Genomic DNA, 20,760 nt, shown 5'->3' with positions numbered 1-20,760 from the left:
TGATAGATACGCACGGACTTCATTTGTATTTCGCTGGCAACTTCCGCTTAACGCTGCTAAGAGTAGAATTTGTCTCTAAATAGATGGCCGGTAAGGATTAGTCTTCGTAATCTGTTGTGCACTGATCCTCGAAATCATACTGTCTGGGTGCTCTGGAATCAGCTTACAGTTGTGCGGATGTGACAGTAGATAATATGAGTGGTTTTATGATTGCAATTGCGTGCAGGCCCTACATGTACAGTAACAATGAACGAGAAAAAGACAATTGTTTAAGGATAGTTTGGTTTCCAATTGGTGCAGACAGGATCTGTCAACTGCTAGCGTGGCAACACGTTATATCCCTGTACACACACACAGCCACACCCAATCTTGTTATACTACATGGCAGGACCTTTCCTCCTGCAACATATAATGTTCTACAAGAGCCAGCCAGATGCCTGGTGTGTGAACCCAGCTTCTCTGCGAGTGCCATGGTAATAATCCAAACCTTCCTTTTTCCATCCCAAATCCCTCCTCCTTACCACTTAACATGGCACCAGCTGGGCACAGAAGTTAGATTTCTTCTTAACCCCCCCCCCCCCCCCATGTAAATTGAACACACTCTGACCTATCAAAACTTATCCTCTTTCTCTCAGTGGAGAACCCAAAAAACGTGTTATACTTGTTGACTTTGGTTTGTCAAGATAGATTTCAGATCAACAGAATGAAAATCAAATTGCTACAAACCTCACAGGGATGAGATCTCTCTTCACACTACTGTGAAGGCAGCCCAAACAGGCTGAATTATTACGGTTTCTGTTGACAGACCTATATTAAGATAGAACCCAGCCAGGATCTCAGTCAGTAAACGGTCCATTTTATACAGTAGTACAGTATATTAAGGTTTAATTAAAAATGGACTAAACAGACTTCGGCAGTCACCAGGTACAAAATACCAGATGGCAAATGAGACAAGATGAGTATCAGTGGATTAGACTAACCATATAGTTGTAAAGTCTATGTTAGAAACAGTAAATTTAGTCTGTCAGGACAAAAACATCGTAAAGGGTAAATCATCAACTATCATGTCACAGTTCATCATTGAAATTCAAGTCTGCCTCTGTCAACAACTAACAGTAGCACTGTAATAGACTTGCACTCCTCAGAACATATTTCATTAACATTCAAAAGGAAATTTTCTTGAAAAAAATGTAAAGGTAATCTGTGTAGATTTATTCTCCGAATCTATTTATATCAAATAAATTGTGATTCACAGACTGGCACTGCAATAAACAACCTAGGGAACTTTTTGATCACCAGACTTTCTTAACATTAGCATGTGCCATCACAATCAATTTAGCAACAATTTAATCAACGAGAAAATTCTGGGCACGGCATCTTTATCTACAGATAAAGTCATAACATAATATATTTATACAATATTACAGCACATAGTACATCATTATCAACTCTCCCAGCTTGAGTCCATCACTTTACAACAGAGATGTTAGAGGGTCCAAGTGTTAATATAGGAATGACTGCCTTCATCATTTTCTCTCTTGTATCCCTTAATTTGGTCTGAATAAGGATGTCTATGCAGAACTGGAGACTGCCAGCTTCTTTAAGTGGTCCATGAATACCTGGAGGCTGACGTCATCAGTCAGGATAGGGGCTCCCGCCTCCTAAGAAGAGAATGAAATGGGGAAAGTGAGACTAAGTGTGACAAAATACTTAGTCAGAATAATTCACGACGCTTTTAAAAGAAAGAAATGATTGTGCTTTGATCTGCAGGTAAAAACAGCCAGGAGCCGAGGCAATCCTTTCATAAACTGTGGCCCACAGAGGCAACACAAAGAGGTCAGGTGACTCAATAAACATCCATTTCATCCTTGTTTTGGTTTCCATCCGCTGAAAACAAATCTTGATCATCAGCGAGCACCATCTCAACCCAACACGGTGAAAAGGGAAATTAACTGCACCACAGGCTCAAGCCATCTGACAATTGTTATCAAATAGTAGGCTATATAGGTCTGCAAATATTGGTCAATTTAAGACCCTATTGTGGAAAACTATCGCACATTTGTGGGAATAAAAACTGGTTCACAGAAATAAACAGAAAAAATGTATGTGCTCACAATATTCAGATTCTCCCGGGGCGTTTTTTTTTTTAACCAATGTATTCACTTAGAAATAGTCATACAGTTTCCTCCAATTCTACCAATCATAGGATTATTTCGTGCCCTTATCACAGAATTTTGACCTGTGAGCAGATTACCTCAGAGAGGTAAACTCAGAGAGCCTTAAACAGCGCTTCCATTCTAAAAAAAAACTATACATACAAGTAAACCCTGATAGATTAAAACGTCTGCTTGATCGAGGCTCACTGAACACGAGCCACAATCTTCCAGATGAACAAAATCAATTTTTTGATTTTCAGTCTCATCCAATTATTGCAAAAATCAGCTAATGTGAGGTTGTGGCAGAGCGGGGTGTGGAACAGCTGTGCTGAGTTGGTCTAATTAACTCAGCACAGATAAATTGGTTCCACACCCCAAATGAAGAGGCCAGAGCCAGAGAGAGACCTCTCTCTCTGCTGAAAGGACTTTAAATGAATGTTTGTTTTTAGTGTCTTTATGCATCCTCAATAACCCAGGTAAGAAAATCACAGACAGTTGAATCAGTTCATCTGGACACAACATTTATTGAGAGAAACGTTTCATCACTCATCTAAGTGACCTCTTCAGTCCCAACTGACCGCAGGTATCCCCACCCTTATAAACAATACAGTGGCACAATGACCGAACCAATGATTGGTTTCATATATGCAAATTAATAGTCACTGCAATTTGCATATAAAACTGATCGTTGTTTTCGGACGTTATGCCACTGTATTGTTTATAAGCGTGGGGATATCTGCAGTCAGTTGGGACTGAAGAAGTCACTTAGATGAGTGATGAAACGTTTCAATAAACGTTATGTCCAGATGAACTGATTCAACTTTCTGTGTTTGTTTTTAGTGTTTTTCATGTTTGTTTTTTTTAATCTCTGGTGTTATTAAATGTTGTTCTAATAAATGGGCTATTGTTCCCTCATTGACCATCTGTGTTCGTGTCTCTGTGCCAGGGAACCCAGGTAGTGGCAGCAACCTTGCCACAGAGACGTGATGTGACAACACTGTTCCTAAGCTGCCATTAGTCATGGTGGTTTTGTACAGTGGTGTATATGGCGGAATATGGTTCAATTCTCCCCTCACTGGGAGATAATGACAGATTAATGCTATTTAAATGTTCAATCTTCCTTATTTAGAATCGAGGCCAGCTAATCCAAGACGTGTTTAGTGACAAGTTAACCTTAAATCTACCATTTTCAGTTTAGACTGTCTTTATTCCAAATGATAAAGTAAATCATGGATTTTCAAAATCTTGAATAAGCCCTTTATATTTGACTCGGAACATGGGCAAGAACTAATTTGCATTTTTCTCACAGGGCCTTAGTTCAACTTTTTAGGATTTACATGCATTGCTGTTTTACTGTTTATTTTAGTTGCGAATACAAAATTAAGATAAAGGTCATCACATATAATCCAGGTGTATTACATGAGTGAAATTAGAGAAGGAATAAAATCCATCCATTTTTGGCCTTTTAGATTAAGTGTCCACCTGTGTAAAAAGCAGAGGCTGTACTTCTGTATCGGTTGCTATGAAAAGGTGGCAATTTGAGCAGTCTACACCCAAGGCAGGGATCTGACCGGCATTTAGCATCTTGTGCCATGAGTGCTCCATCTCTTTTCCAAACAGAATCAATTTCAACAATTTTCAGTTAATTCAACTTCTTTTCTGAAGTACACAGCCCATCAGTTTCATTGTTATTTTTTCCTTCAGTCTATTGTTAATTTTAAAATGGATATCAGAAACTGCATCGTACCTGTCCCCAGTTGTAGATGTTGTTGTGGGTCTGCGAGGGGTTGACCTTGGACAGCAGGAATCGTGCCTGGGAGCCGCCGTGCTCTGTATCAATATAGCGCGGCATGGGGAAGCGGGTCTGCAGGATCTCCTGGGCATCATCCAGTGGAGCCTGCAGCAGCTGTTTGAAGTTCTCGTATTCTGCCATCTCCTGGTAGCCTGCTTTACGCCACTGGGCTATGGTCTAAAAACAAAGACAGGAGACGTGAGGGAGCGGGAGGGGGAGAGAGAGAATAATTTAAAACCCTTCCTTCACTAGGCCTAAAAGGCATAGCTCAGCAAGACTACAATGTGTTTAGCCTCAACAGAGAAATGTGCAACTTTGTTGAAAAGTAGGACTGACCCTTACAGAGTTATTGATAGTATAATCTTTTTTACAAATATATTAGCCTTTGAAAATAAATAATAAAATAATAATAATAATAATAATGAAAGATGAGATGACAAGACATGACAAACATTTTTAGAGACTGGAACTGCTATTATTTTCTTCAGATTCCTTCAGATACCATACTAATTTTTTGACCAAATAGTGGATGTATAGGATATTGAAACTGACATTTTGAAACGCTAAAATTCTTCTGTCTTTGAGCCAAACTCTACCAAAAAGAACTGCGGAACATGCCATTACTGCTGCTATTACTATTTCTACTACTACGAGTTCCCAATTCAAGTCATTGGGTGACACCAGTACTGCTGGTTTTCCATTCTTCCCAATTGTCAATTACAGTCACCTGTTCTGTCAGGTCTACAAAAAACAAAAAGATAGTTGTGTCTCAAACCACTTCTAAGTTCAGTAGGTCGTGAACTATCAAGGGAGTCAAGACATTTTCTAGGGTGTCTCAATTTCAAGTTTATTCCAGTGTACTGAAGTTCTGCTCCCCAGAAAAGTCCCAGAATAAACTATAACAACCAGAGAGCATCTTTGCTCAATACCCTCACTAACCGTAAGTAACTTTACTCCTTTTCAGCTATAATTACTCTTTCTGAGTTGAGGCAAGATAGAAAGATGAGATCAAACCCTATATATAAATGCAAGTGTTGTTGCAGCTACATACTTTTAAGTTTATATAGTTTATTCTTTATTTTCAACACACTTTACATACATAGCCAACCAACTTCAGTATTTTTCACTAAAAACAGGTTTTAATTAGAATAGCTTGTGTAGTCTGTAGGTAGCTACAGCTAATGTTACCAAATGTTTGTATCTGGATTGACAACAGACCTAACATTCACTTCACATAATTACAACGTGCTGCTTTGTAATCGCCAATGAGTCATCAGGGTGTCTCAATGTTTACTGAATCAGTAACCTTATCAGTGCCTAAAGTCCCATTCACTGTATAGTGAGAAACGTGGCTGGAATGCCTGACACACCAGGTGACTGTAATTAACTACGTGGCAGAATGGAAAACCAGCAGTACTGGTGGTACCTAACGACTGGATTGGGAACCACTGCTCTAAATTAATCCACCCCCACTCAGTATAACAGTCAAAAGTCTATCTTACCTCTCCATGGAAGATGACCAACTGGAAGAAAGTGTCCATGAGGAGGATTCGATCTGGTAGGATACTGCTGCTGTCCAGCAGCACAGGCTGCAAAAAAATGGACATGGGCACATGTCAAGTCAACTCTCACATCCAGCAAAGAATCTCCAACCGTTTGAAAAGGTCAGGCACCAAATCTTATTGTGAGGCTGACCTCTGGAGGCCCGTAAAAGGAGTAGGAGTAGAGAATGGGCTGGATCATAATCAGGGACTGGGTCAGGTCTTGACGAACAAAGTGGTGCCTGTAGTAGGAGGACTCATCTGGACTGTTATTGAACACCTGCAGGAAGGGCGACCTACGCAAGTGGAACATGAACTACAGGAGAAGGAGGAGAGGTAAAAAAAAAACAGTTATGGGTAAATATACACTCACTGGCCACTTTATTAGGTACACCTTGCTAGTACCGGGTTGGACCCCCTTTTGCCTTCAGAACTGCCTTAATCATTCGTGGCATAGATTCAACAAGGTACTGGAAACATTCCTCAGAGAGTTTGGTCCATATTGACATGATAGCATCACGCAGTTGCTGCAGATTTCTCGGCTGCACATCCATGATGCGAATCTCCCGGTCCACCACATCCCAAAGGTGCTCTATTGGATTGAGATCCGGTGACTGTGGAGGCCATTTGAGTACAGTGAACTCATTGTCATGTTCAAGAAACCAGTCTGAGATGATTCGAGCTTTATAACATGGCGCGTTATCCTGCTGGAAGTAGCCATCAGAAGATGGGATCACTGTGGTCATAAAGGGATGGACATGGTCAGTAACAATACTCAGGTAGGCTGTGGCGTTGACACGATGCTCAATTGGTACTAAGGGGCCTGAACCGTTGATACAAGGCAGGATGGATCCATGCTTTCATGTTGTTGACGCCAAATTCTGACCCTACCATCCGAATGTCGCAGCAGAAATCGAGACTCATCAGACCAGGCAACGTTTTTCCAATCTTCTATTGTCCAATTTTGGTGAGCCTGTGCGAATTGTAGCCTCAGTTTCCTGTTCTTAGCTGTCAGGAGTGGCACCCGGTGTGGTCTTCTGCTGCTGTAGCCCATCTGCCTCAAGGTTCGACGTGTTGTGCGTTCAGAGATGCTCTTCTGCATACCTCGGTTGTAATGAGTGGTTATTTGAGTTACTGTTGCCTTTCTATCAGCTCGAACCAGTCTGGCCATTCTCCTCTGACCTCTGGCATCAACAAGGCATTTTCGCCCACAGAACTGCCGCTCACTGGATATTTTCTCTTTTTCAGCCCATTCTCTGTAAACCCTAGAGATGGTTGTGCGTGAAAATCCCAGTAGATCAGCAGTTTCTGAAATACTCAGACCAGCCCGTCTGGCACCAACAACCATGCCACGTTCAAAGTCACTTAAATCACCTTTCTTCCGCATTCTGATGCTCGGTTTGAACTGCAGCAGATCGTCTTGACCATGTGTACATGCCTAAATGCATTGAGTTGCTGCCATGTGATTGGCTGATTAGAAATTTGCGTTAACAAGCAGTTGGACAGGTGTGCCTAATAAAGTGGCCGGTGAGTGTATAGTTGTCTTACAACAGACATTGTAAGCAGATTTTAAGATATTGTACAGCTTAATGAAAGAAAGCCACTTTATTCAACATTGTATTCTTACAGTGAATTATATTCTTACAATGAATTTGTTCTCTGCATTTAACACATCCTATTGTATTGCAAGAGCAATGGGCAGCTGCAACGCCCAGGGACCAACTCAGGTCATTAACCTTAACATGCATGTCTTTTTAATGGTGGAAAGAAACCAGAGCACCCGAGAAAACCCACGCAGACAAGGGGAAAACAATGCAAACTCGACACAGAAAGGACCTGGAGGGCCAGGGGTTCGAACCCAGGGCCTTCTTGCTGTGAGGAAACAGTGCTATACACTGAGTAGTATGCATCTAATTGAATACAAATTCCAAAGTGAGATTGTGCGTTTCAATTGTTTTCCTATTGTCTATGTTGTTTAGTGATGGCGTTCACTTCCATAAAGTTCCACTAGGTGTCAGCCTTACCTGTGGGTAGAGGGACAGAGCCTCTGACAGTTTAAAAGAGGTGGGATCATCTTTATTGAACTGGCCAAACTTCTGACACTGTAACAATGGGAAATAAAGCATACCTTAAAACACTGAGCATGTTATAGTATGTCGTGCAAGATTAGAAAGATAACTGAAGAACCACAAAATTAGGTTTTGCATTTTTCCATTTGGTATGTCCCAGACCACTCCCACTTGGCACTGGTCTATTTATCATAAAGCAGAGTACTGTGCTGGTTTAAGCAAATAATTTGTTATTGGTTTGAAACTTCAGAACATACCAGGCGGATGAGCTGTCTATCGAGCCAACGCAGGACATCAGGCCCCTCCTCTGACTCTGCCCTGAAGACACCCAGGCGAGCCATGAGCACGGCGGATGCTTCTTGGTCAAATGACGACTCAATGTGCTGGATCTGGGACTGGGCATCTGCCCAGCTGCAGGGAGGAAGGAAGGAAAGGATATTAAGGGAGAGAGAAATCCAGAGGATAAGTGAACGTGGGAGGGGTTTGAGTGACACACACATACAGGTCTCTGAAGTTTTTGTTCCAGATGGCAGGAGTGTAAACATCCTCTTTAGCAAGGCCAATATTGACTCTGTTAATCACTGGCTAAGAGCACCAGAAGAGCTTACCTGCTAAAAAACTAACAACATTACATCAATTCCCCAACTTAAATTCACTTTTAGCAGTCTTTTCAGCGATTTAAAGAAACAATCATATCAATAATAAAGTACAAAGTCTTAATGACACGTGAGTCTGTTAAAGCAAATGGTCAAACATAATCTTATTTGCCATAAAACCACTCATTATGGCCTGCTGTCAACAGAACCCCCATAGAATTTGAATCTTACTTCCTGGCAATAGTGGTGACTCGTATCCTCCTCTGAGTGTTGGAGTGCTGGTACTGGGTGACAAACTGGACCACCCCTCTGCCTCCCTGAGGGATGGGTGCATTGTGCTGTATAACACACAACAATGAAGACAGTATGGATGATGCTGACAATCCTTTGTCACAAAAGCCACTTGACGTATTCCACAGATAAAGTGTTTCTCTATTCTCCCTCTCCTCTCTCTAAAGTGTGTTGTCATTTTGATCTCTACATATGGGATTCTGGATCCATCTATATTTCAACACAATGGAAAAATGTATTGGGGTATAAATTATTGCCTCCAACTATGCCATTACTTGACTATTTGGCATTCAATTATGCATGACAAAAATACATAACTATCATATTATTAAAAGTACGGTGGCACATTCATCAACCAAATCCTGACAGGTAAATTGTTTATTTTCAATAATCAAAGAGGAAAAGCTGTGACTTTTGTAAAGGATGAAAATTATTCAGGGGACATGCAAAATAAGGTTTATGTGTGGGGGTGTGTTTTACCTGATTCACTATTTCAAAATACAAAGCCAGAGTAGTGGAGGGGCTGAGACTGCACACTTTCCACTGGTTTGTACCACCAATACCCATCTCCTACATAAAAGAAAAAGAGAGAACACTTATTAGAGAGGAATGTAATTGCTTGATTTACTTGGAGTGAAAAGGATGGAACTTGAACATCAGCGATTTGCTCACAAGCAGTGACTCACATTCTCTGAAACACTGGGACCCTTGGAGTTGAGTGACACACATGGTCCAATGGCACCACTCACTTTCAGCTCCCTTGAAGTCTGGATGTACATGGATGCACATGCAAACACAAACAAAGATTAACCTATGAGACTAGCTCTCAGTGGTTTTCATAAAGAGAAAGAACACCACACTAAATCAGACAGCTGTAGAAAACTTATTAACTGATCTTTAATCAGTGCTTCAATTCAGCTATGGCACTTCAACAACACGCCTAGCAAACAAGCATTTCAAAAGACAACCCAAAGACCAAAAGACAAAAAAACCTTCCCCTTACTTTAACCTCCAGAGTGCCCCCAAAGGCCATGCGGAACTCTCCATTGTAGTCTTTACTGAAGACCCTCTGGAAGGTTTGCTTGAACAGGGATGTGTTGAAGGAATCGCCCATCACTATGTGGCCCCTGATGGGACAGAACAACAAAGAAGCATTATTAAAGCATTAGGATAAAAGGATATTCAGCCCTTTCAGCACTTATTCCTGAAAAAGAAAACATCAGCAATTACTCTTAAAATACAGATAGTCATTGTTATCATAACGGCAGTGGACTGACTTACCCAGTGAGGTTTGATAAACACTTCATCTCCAGCAGTCCAGTCTGGTCCAGAGCACATGCGTAGATATCAATACTGTGGCCGTTGGCTGCTGAGCGGTTTGCAAGGGCTTCGTAATACTGCAACACATATGACATACTCTGTGTTCAATCATGTAGGAAATACATCCCAATATCAATATTAAGAAAAAGAGGTAACAAAATAATATTTTCATCCCAAAAAAAAAAAAAAAAAAAAAAAAAAAATCAAAACAATTCAAAAAAATGTATGTAAATCAAAAGAAAGGCAAATGAGGTCTACCAGACAGTAAAGAAGATCAGCAAAGGTTCTCCTGTGTTGAATCAAACCTCTACAACACCATCTTCAGCTTCTAACTGCATTAACAATATCAACTACATGCTTTCAAAATGTATTCAGGGTGGGTGACTTAGTTAATCACCTTGGTAGCTTTCTTCAGGTGACGAGCATTGTCTTTCTGGATGTCATGCCATGAGCGGATGGGGGTCTTCAGCTCATCCCCAACCACCATTCCTGGGCCCTGGGTAGGGGGGCCACCTGTAAACAGCATCACACGGGCCCCTGTGTTGGGGAATGTACCCTGAGGATGGAAAAGAAAATGGGGGAGCTTCAGTGATGGTAATTTTTTTAACCAGCTAAAGATGACTTTCTGTTTGGAGCTCGACTTTGCCAACAACTGGTGCATTTATAATGATGCATCATAAGCACATCAATGGTGAGGCAAAAAGGGAAGAAAAAAAACCCTCACTAATTTCCTGCTAACCACATTATGTGCTGCAATTCATATACTGTGCTGACTCTAACACTGTGTCCTAAGTGAATACGACGCGATCGAGCGTTAACGACAAGCTTTATTGCCCATTGAAATGTCCTAACTGGCTGTGAGCAACATAGCGCTACACAGCGCGACGTGGTGCACTGTTCTGAGCTGAACTTTTGTCAGATGCTCTGTTTCTATTTACTTCCTGTTGCTTGCACTGAAAAGTGCTATGTCATGGATGAGGAACAACTCCAGTATAATCTCAAGTGCACAGCTGATAGGTGCGTGGTTTATTATTATTCTTTAAAAAAATTCCCCCCCTTTTTTTGCCCCCCAATTGTATTTGGCCAATTACCCCACTCTTCCAAGCTGTCCTGGTCGTTGTTCCATTCCCTCTGCCGATCCAGGGAGGGCTGCAGACTACCACCTGCCTGCTCCGACACATGTAGAGTTACCAGCCAATTCTTTTCACCTGACAGTGAGGAGTTTTGCAAGGGGGACGTAGCGCGTGGGAGGATCATGCTATTCCCCCCAGTTCCCCCTCCCCCCGAACAGGCACCCTGAACGACCAGAGGAGGGGCTAGTGCAGCGACCAGGACACATACCCACATCCGGCTTCCCACCTGCAAATGCAGCCAATTGTATCTGTAGGGATGCCTGACCAAGCCGGAGGCAACACAGGGATTCTAATTGGTGATCCTCGTGTTGGTAGGCAACGGAATAGACTGCCACACCACCCAGATGTCACATGGTTTGTTTACATGATGGTTTCAGTGTGGACAGAGAACATCCGATGCAACGTGTACTGTTAGGTCATGGTGTAAATGTTGTGCGTCTGGGGCTTGAAGTGGATTTGAAAAATCTGGAGTTCTAAAATATTCATATTCAAGAAAGGAGTTATTGAAAGGTTTGAGCAAGTTCTACCTCAAGAGGACTTTAAAGTTAATGGGGTTTTTTTCTCTTAAAGAAAAAACAGGGTTTATGATGTCAAAAGAACCGGCATCAGTGAGACTTTAATCTTCATCTGAAATATTCATTTGGATTAATTTCTTATCTAAGGATTGCGCTTTCCTTTTGAACTATGGGTAATCCCCTGATAGATTTATCAAAAATACAAGTTAACTAAATCAATAACTTAATAAATCTATATGCGAGTCCTCATGGACTTAACTTCACCACAAGATGACTTTCAGTGAGAGCATGAGATGAAGTCCAGTGGACCAAGAGCTTGGGGAAATCCATTCCAATGGAATGGAGCCATTAAGAGGTGACGTCACATGAGGGGATTATTAATATTTTGTAATCATGCTCAGGGGTAAACAATAAAGTCCCATCAGATTCAGTAAACCGTCTTTCATTTGAATGGATCAAAATCTGCTCATCAAAAGCTCATTTGCATTCAATCCATACATGATCATATACAAAGACGGGGAAAGCACAACTTCGTAAAAGTTCTTGTTTAAACTAGAACGTCGCTCAATGACAAATCAGTAAATCTGCAGTAGTCACAAGATGGAAAAGCCAAACCAAGCCTTATCATCTATCTCTTGAATGATAGCAGCAATGAATGACCTGTTGAGCTGACACTTATGTAACAACACAGATTAGATTATGGACGGAGGGCAAGAGGGGCTGGAGAAGTGGAAAAGCCTGAAAGCAAAACCTATGTGTCATGTACACTACCGTTCAAAAGTTTGGGATCACCCAAACAATTTTGTGTTTTCCATGAAAAGTCACACTTATTCACCACCATATGTTGTGAAATGAATAGAAAATAGAGTCAAGACATTGACAAGGTTAGAAATAATGATTTTTATTTGAAATAAGATTTTTTTTACATCAAACTTTGCTTTCGTTAAAGAATCCTCCATTTGCAGCAATTACAGCATTGCAGACCTTTGGCATTCTAGCTGTTAATTTGTTGAGGTAATCTGGAGAAATTGCACCCCACGCTTCCAGAAGCAGCTCCCACAAGTTGGATTGGTTGGATGGGCACTTCTTTGAGCAGATTGAGTTTCTGGAGCATCACATTTGTGGGGTCAATTAAACGCTCAAAATGGCCAGAAAAAGAGAACTTTCATCTGAAACTCGACAGTCTATTCTTGTTCTTAGAAATGAAGGCTATTCCATGCGAGAAATTGCTAAGAAATTGAAGATTTCCTACACCGGTGTGTACTACTCCCTTCAGAGGACAGCACAAACAGGCTCTAACAGGTACTATTTAATGAAGATGCCAGTTGGGGACCTGTGAGGCGTCTGTTTCTCAAACTAGAGACTCTAATGTACTTATCTTCTTGCTCAGTTGTGCAACGCGGCCTCCCACTTCTTTTTCTACTCTGGTTAGAGCCTGTTTGTGCTGTCCTCTGAAGGGAGTAGTACACACCGGTGTAGGAAATCTTCAATTTCTTAGCAATTTCTCGCATGGAATAGCCTTCATTTCTAAGAACAAGAATAGACTGTCGAGTTTCAGATGAAAGTTCTCTTTTTCTGGCCATTTTGAGCGTTTAATTGACCCCACAAATGTGATGCTCCAGAAACTCAATCTGCTCAAAGAAGTGCCCATCCAACCAATCCAACTTGTGGGAGCTGCTTCTGGAAGCGTGGGGTGCAATTTCTCCAGATTACCTCAACAAATTAACAGCTAGAATGCCAAAGGTCTGCAATGCTGTAATTGCTGCAAATGGAGGATTCTTTGACGAAAGCAAAGTTTGATGTAAAAAAAATCTTATTTCAAATACAAATCATTATTTCTAACCTTGTCAATGTCTTGACTCTATTTTCTATTCATTTCACAACATATGGTGGTGAATAAGTGTGACTTTTCATGGAAAACACAAAATTGTTTGGGTGATCCCAAACTTTTGAACGGTAGTGTATGTGGTGGCGAGTTTGGATTTTTCACATCGTTTTTTGTTTTTAGACATGCATTTACATGCATAGAACAGCATGGGCATACTAGACAATAATGTACATGTACTCCATTTGCTCCAAAAATGTACCTGTGTGTGACTGTACATGTGTATGGATAGTACCTCAAGTAGACCGACAGCCACAGATAGTGCCACACCAGTGGAGCGGAGGGGCCTTTTACCCTGGGGGACTGGCCAGGGGTCCCTCTGGAGCTCTCCCAACAAGTCAGTCAGGTTCATATCAACCCGGTGGACAGGCTGCAGGAACCTGTAGATACATGCATGTACATCAATACACTGGACACAAAAAGCAAACTAAATGATGCATTGGCAGTAGGATGAACGGAAGCCATGAATATTTTTGAAAACTTTTCCACCAGGGCCTAAGTGCTACTATTCCTCCTAACCTGCAAGTAGCTGTGCCATCTTGAGGTGGAAGCGGACGACCTTGCTGTCCTGATGCCGTTGGCTTCATTAAACCCAGCATCTCCTGAGACAGACACACACACACACACACAAATATATTTGTCACTTTGGTTATAATAAAGTCATAACAAAGCAAGAGAGGCAAGATTGAGATGGCTTGGACATGTGTGGAGGAGAGATGCTGGGTATATTGGGAGAAGGATGCTGAATATGGCGCTGCCAGGGAAGAGGAAAAGAGGAAGGACAAAGAGGAGGTTTATGGATGTGGTGAGGGAGGACATGCAGGTGGCTGGTGTGACAGAGGAAGATGCAGAGGACAGGAAGAAATGGAAACGGATGATCCATTGTGGCGACCCCTAACGGGAGCAGCCAAAAGTAGTATTAGGTCGTAATAGAATTTCTCTGAGTATTATGAAAATATATTAGTTTGAGCCTACCAGTGTTGTCTTTCAAATTTTAAACAGAATATTGTCAGTGTTGTGTGTTAAAGATGTAGGTCATTTTCCAGCATGCACTGGCGGGCGGGTGGGGCGGGGATCTAAATCCCTTTTCTAACCTGAATAATTTTAGCCATTATCCTAATGTGAGCCACCACTTATGAGTCATTTGACCTCAATATTATCTTCATATCCCTACACAGTCTTCAGTGCGCCATACCAGTTGGCCTGGGATATCACATCTATTAACTGCATTCTATTGTACCTTTCATGCTCTAAGCACATTGTATCTGCAGGGAAATTTAACTCCTGTGATATGCGTGGCAAGTCACTTTACCCCATTGTTTCTCAGTACGATGACCTGGATCACACCCAGGAGTTACTTCTCCGTTCTAATTCCCAAAGTCAAGAAAGGCTGAGCCTTAATTGCCTGTTCCTTCTCCTCTTCCAAATGCGGAGATGCTGTGACATGCTTTCAGTCACTGCGCCCCCCCTCCCCCTTTGGACATCAACTCTAATGCATGAGGTCAGTACCATATAATGTACAAAAAACAGCATTGCAGCTTTCTGCGTAGTTAAGTATGCTCATTTTTCTCTTGCATATCACCATAAACAAGCTAGTAATTAACAGCATGTAAGGTATGCAAGATATAACCAGAGGCTAAGATCAGTCATGCAGACTGTCTCTCCCTTTACCCACTCTCTCCTCCTTACTGTTGCACCAACCTGAATCTGTTTAGAGGAGAGATCCTTGGTGCCCCTGAAGACATAGCTCTTGGCAATGCCCTCACAGCTGAGCTCATGGACCTGGACCATACGGCCAAAGGTGATGAGGCCCACCAGGGCATTGGGTGGCAGCAGGCTGAGGGACATTTGCAGAGACTCCCTGAGGGCCTGGAGGTCCTCCTCTTCCAAACATGTATCCACCACATACAGGAAGATCAGAGGGGCTACTGACCCACGCTGGAGAAAGAGGTCAGAAGTAGAGTGGCTGAAAAATTTGAATCCTTTGTATTTGCAAACCTGAGTCACCTTTAAAGCCATCACACAATACAAAGCTAACCTAGGAAAATTTGGCCTCTAACATTTTACTCTTAAAAGCAGGTGCTAAATACCATTATATCTTGATGTTCTTTGTTTTGAATATTATCAAAAAGGTCATGACCATCATTGCATACACTGTGGGAGTTGCATGCATGAAGGCAGCATGCCTCGAGACCTGAGCATTGTCTCTAGATGATGCCTTATCAGAGAATCAGAGAATTTCAGGGATGATAATGTTTAATGAATCTTGAATTACCTCCACTAAGGAACTTATGTTTTTGCTCTTGCTTCTCTTTTTGTCTGCCTATCAGCAATACATGTCAAAAATGGATGGATAAATTCTCATGAGGTTTCGTGAGCAAGAGGAGACAATGGATTAGATTTTGGTGCTGCAATTCTGTATAGTTTTTTTTTTTTAGATATTTACCTTTATTTGCAAAAGATTTCCCAATATAACAGAATGGCAAAATGTTTGGAATCTCCTTGAATAGAAAGGACTGATGATGTCACAAGTCGATATACAATACCAATTTAAATCACATCTGCCGCCAAGGACATAATGTCTAGAATGCATGAGCATAGAGTGTTGTCAAGGTAGAACAGTTCAGCCTTGGCTATTTTTTGCCAAGACCGTTTATTTTTATGTTTTTTTTTTGATAAAAAAAAAAAACTGTAGTAATATGGAAGTTCTTCAGGTGACTTCCGCAGTATTATAATAAAAATCAAATTATTTGAAAATAACTGACTAATTAGCCATAGCGTCATTCACAAAAAGCATTGTATAAAAATACCATCACTGCAAAGGATATCCTGGTTGACCATGACTACCTATTGCCAAAGTGTCTCCATGCATATAACCAAGGTCAGAGTGCAGTCTTGCAGAAACTACACACCTGTACTATGTACTCAATCGTGGAGAATTGCGGCATGAGCTCAGCTGGCTGGTTCACTTCAGATATGCCTGCATAAGAGGGTGGGAACTGGGGAGTGAAAATGGATTAGTCAGATCTTATAATAAAATATAGCTAGTCCACATTACTTTAAATTGGTTATTACATTCTAAACCATGACAATTATGAAAACCAAAGAAAGGCTGCAAGTCTAACACTGGAACTTTGTAGCAGCCCATGTACCCCATGTAGTGATTTGGTACCATGTGAAACTCAAGTGAGTGACACTAGCCTGATTACATTAGCTAGAGATCCAGACATAAATTAATTACAGGATAGATTTTTGGGTGCGAGTCCACAGATGTATTTTGTGACCAATCAGAGCTCCTGTGGCTTGTTCTCTTTATCATTATTAGCAGACCATGCTGTGCATATGACATCTAAATCAATTAACAAAAGAGTCATTGTGTGATTAAGCATAGTCCTGACATAGTGTTGTTCATTAGAGCAGTAACAAAATAATTGTGAGGTGGCAAGTAAACCCAAATACATATCAGTTACTGGCATAAAGAAAGTCAAATGTAAACTTTTTATTACAAAATTACTGGCTGATTGATTTATGAATTCAGTAATTTGTCTTTATTTAAGACAGAATTATGACATGGAATTACTGATCAAATAATTTGCTTTGAACGTTCATGATCTGTAGAATAAACTATTCATTTCCTTACTCAAAAATTAATTCAACTGCTTTCTAAATTGGTTCATTCTATTAATCAATCAATTAACATTTTGAATACTGAGAACACCACTGAATACTCAGAACACCACAATCCCTTGAGGAAAATTTAAGTTAAACTGGTCTTTAAACTCTGGCTTGATCTTGCACATTGTAGTGGCCAACTCAAGCTGCCATAATATCAATATACCATGTATGACTTACTGGGTTTCTTTGGAAGCAGAAGTTGCAGGCCCATATTTTGGCTCTGAAGTCCACTTGACTGTTAGGGAGAATAAAACCAGTTAAGGTCGATATGTGGCTGCAGTTCATGAAGCAAAGTGTGATGTTAAAACATACCGTATTTAAGACGTATGCTAGACTGCTCATTGGAATCTGTAGGTGTGTTTGCACTTCTACTGAACCACACCTAGGTGTGCTTGTTACACCTAAGCTAACACTTTTTGACTGTGGACCCACAGGCACATATAATCAATTTTTTTCCAATTTCGTTCTATTACATCATTGCTCCAAGTGTTTTAAGACCAAAAAGCTTTCATGAAAAACATAGTAGCCACTAGGCAGTTGCCTAGACCGCTGAGACTCCATGCCATTGTTGAAATGAAATCACTCTATAAGAAATGTCAGCAATATGCATTTTAAAGTGATTTCATATGTAAGCATGGGTACAAATACCATTCAAAATTCAACTCACCACAGCGGGTTGAGCACAGCCTTACAGTTGGCTCGGCTGCACAGCACTGGTTCGTACTGGACTGGGGGCAGGTCCGGCCTCTCTTTGAGGGGAGTGAAGAGACAGGAGAGTGGTACCACCATCCTTGTGGCTTCCAAACGACTTGAGGGCCAGAGGTTCCAGCTGAACCTCACGCCGTCCCTGTCTTCATTCTGTTGGATGAACTCCTGGTATGTCGCCATCACTGAGCTTCGGTAGTGTGGCAGACCGATGAAAAAGAGGGAAGGCGTTAGTCTGATGCAGTCGATGAGAATTTTGCAAAAATAAACTAGATTAAGTGAAAGGTAAGGCTGTCGGTCTATTTTTCTGTGAACCTACATTCACTAACCATAATTATCAAACCACAATAATAAAGCCTTTCTTTCTTGTCTGTGCCCCCTTCTTCTTCAGTCCAACTGCTCTTTCACAGTAAGACAGCAACTTATAATAAGATGCAGTTAACATCCGGTCTTAAAATAGGTTATTTTGGCCTACGTACACAGGTAAAATTAAATACAGGTACAAGAATGATTGCATGCGTCATCAGAAAGCTGATCAACAAGTTTTGATGAGTACAGAGAAACCCCAAGGATATATTCGACCAATGAATATCATCATTGTGTGTCATCTCAGCCTCTATTCAAACATGCTTTTGCAAAGTAAGCAGACTTTTGGAGCCTAGGCTTTGAGAAACATTCTTGGTGGATCCTACTTCATCTGCATTTCAACTATTATCAAACTACGAACACAGAGTACAATAAAAAAAAAGGCAAAGAGGTTTTTGGTTCCAAATTTACACTCACATTGACAACAGTAAATCTCGAAATGACAGATTAACAAATATTTAGTAATATGTCAAACGACGATATTAAGTATAGAACACATTCTCAACTTTTAAAGCTAGAAAAAGGGCCCATGATTTGCTTGGATAAGGCCACAAGGGAAAATATTAAGAAACATTAATAAATTAAAATATTAAAAGTAAGCTAAAAAAACGGGTTCAACTGTCAACACGTTGTAGGCATATTTATTCTAAAATTGATAGTTTTGTCAATGTGTGTCGCTCAGCAACCACTTTGTTTTGTGCTTATGAACTAAGGATACAAGCTAGTTGTGTTACTTCTGTGTAAATGATGATTTAATGAAGGTAAAATATTCATCGAGCCGACAGTGTTCGGTGGCGTTAGTTATGAAATAGTTGCGAAACCCTCTCTCTCCCCGGTTTTTGCCTAAATCAATGGTGTCAGACAAAAAAAAAAAAAGATCAAGCTAAGCTACGTGGTCGTCGTCAAGCTTGACTAGCGAAATACTCCAATCCACTCGTGAGGGCAGATCGCGTTTAGCTAGCCCTGCTCGTCAACAGAAGGAAGCGAAAACGGGTGGCCTATTTTAGAGAACTATGGCGAGGGATGAATTCCAGCTCTTACCTTTTATATCAGATTAGCCGCAGATCAAGATAGAGTCTGTACTGAAACGTGTAAAATAGATTACATCAACATTTAAAAGTAAAAGACAAGGGCATACAAAACACCTAACAGGCGCTACGGTGGATCACCCTCTACCGGTTCCTGTACTTCACTAAAATGACGTGTTACTATAAATTCAACAGTTTGCGATTGGTTACTAATGTCGTGACGTCATGGCGTCAGCAGACGCACAGGATGAGGCTTTCTCATGGGAAATTGAGTTCACAGCGACAACTTAAAAAATAAAACAAAAGATTTTTCTTTTTGGACTTCAATCATTTTTAATTCGCAGAAGAAAAGTCAGAAATGGGCAATGTAGTACTGCAATCAGCTAGTTCAACAACTTAAAAGCCATACTTTTTAAGTTTGGGCTTTGGAAATAATTTGCAAATGCACATTATTAACACTGTTTAAATTGTCTTTGAAAATAAACGTGTAGACTTCATTTCACGTCTTCAAATGCACACACAGTTTTATATATTCCTTTTTTCTACCATACAAACATTTTTCTAAATAAATGAATAAATAACACCCGAGGGGTCTTTGTCGTCTTTCTGGCTCATGATCGTACATCAATCAAGTTGCATTTTATATAGCGCTTTTCTAGCTGCAACAGCCACTACTACTACTACTTTCGGCTGCTCCCGTTAGGGGTCGCCACAGCGGATCATCCGTTTCCATTTCTTCCTGTCTTCTGCGTCTTCCTCTGTCACACCAGCCACCTGCATGTCCTCCCTCACCACATCCATAAACCTCCTCTTTGGCCTTCCTCTTCTCCTCTTCCCTGGCAGCTCCATATTCAGCATCCTTCTCCCAATATACTCGGCATCTCTCCTCCACACATGTCCAAGCCATCTCAATCTTGCCTCTCTTGCTTTGTCCCCAAACCGTCCAACCTGAGCGGTCCCTCTAATATAATCGCTCCTAATCCTGTCCTTCTTCGTTACTCCCAGTGAAAATCTTAGCATCTTCAACTCTGCCACCTCCAGCTCCGCCTCCTGTCTTTTCGTCAGCGCCACTGTCTCCAAACCATATAACATAGCTGGTCTCACAACCATCTTGTAAACTTTCCCTTTAACTCTTGCTGATACCCTTCTGTCGCAAATCACTCCTGACACACTTCTCCACCCACTCCAACCTGCCTGCACTCTCTTTTTCACCTCTCTACTGCACTCCCCGTTACTTTGGACAGTTGACCCCAAGTATTTAAACTCAAATGCCTTTGTCACCTCCACTCCTTGCATCCTGACCATTCCACTGTCCTCTCTCTCATTCACGCATAGGTATTCCGTCTTGCTCCTACTGACTTTCATTCCTCTTCTCTCCAGTGCATACCTCCACCTCTCCAGGCTCTCCTCAACCTGCACCCTACTCTCGCTACAGATCACAATGTCATCCGCGAACATCATCGTCCATGGAGACTCCTGCCTGATCTTGTCCGTCAACCTGTCCATCACCATTGCAAACAAGAAAGGGCTAAGAGCCGATCCTTGATGTAATTCCACCTCCACCTTGAACCCATCTGTCATTCCAACCGCACACCTCACCATTGTCACACTTCCCTCATACGTATCCTGCACCACTCCTACATACTTCTCTGCAACTCCTGACTTCCTCATACAATACCACACCTCCT

The 20,760-nt window shown here is 41.3% G+C and overlaps 1 protein-coding gene across 1 annotated transcript; it reads right to left on the bottom strand.

The window, feature by feature from the left end:
• Positions 1-1,003: 1,003 nt before the first annotated feature.
• On the bottom strand, positions 1,004-19,221 carry sec23b (SEC23 homolog B, coat complex II component). The gene is made up of 19 exons (XM_056279842.1): positions 19,086-19,221; positions 17,641-17,868; positions 17,151-17,208; positions 16,211-16,297; positions 15,000-15,236; positions 13,818-13,900; positions 13,534-13,678; positions 10,163-10,321; positions 9,727-9,842; positions 9,449-9,572; positions 9,132-9,212; positions 8,926-9,015; positions 8,386-8,492; positions 7,816-7,969; positions 7,514-7,591; positions 5,644-5,805; positions 5,451-5,537; positions 3,904-4,125; positions 1,004-1,661 (listed from the first exon to the last, which is right to left on the bottom strand). The coding sequence occupies exons 2-19, from the start codon at positions 17,859-17,861 to the stop codon at positions 1,572-1,574; spliced, it is 2,301 nt and encodes a 766-aa protein (XP_056135817.1). The 5' UTR covers positions 17,862-17,868; positions 19,086-19,221; the 3' UTR covers positions 1,004-1,571.
• Positions 19,222-20,760: the final 1,539 nt, after the last annotated feature.

Source organism: Lampris incognitus, chromosome 5 (assembly GCF_029633865.1).
Source record: "Lampris incognitus isolate fLamInc1 chromosome 5, fLamInc1.hap2, whole genome shotgun sequence".
NCBI lineage: Eukaryota > Metazoa > Chordata > Actinopteri > Lampriformes > Lampridae > Lampris > Lampris incognitus.
The sequence above is the reverse complement of the archived record's forward strand: the minus strand, read 5'-3'. Positions and strand labels throughout refer to the sequence as shown.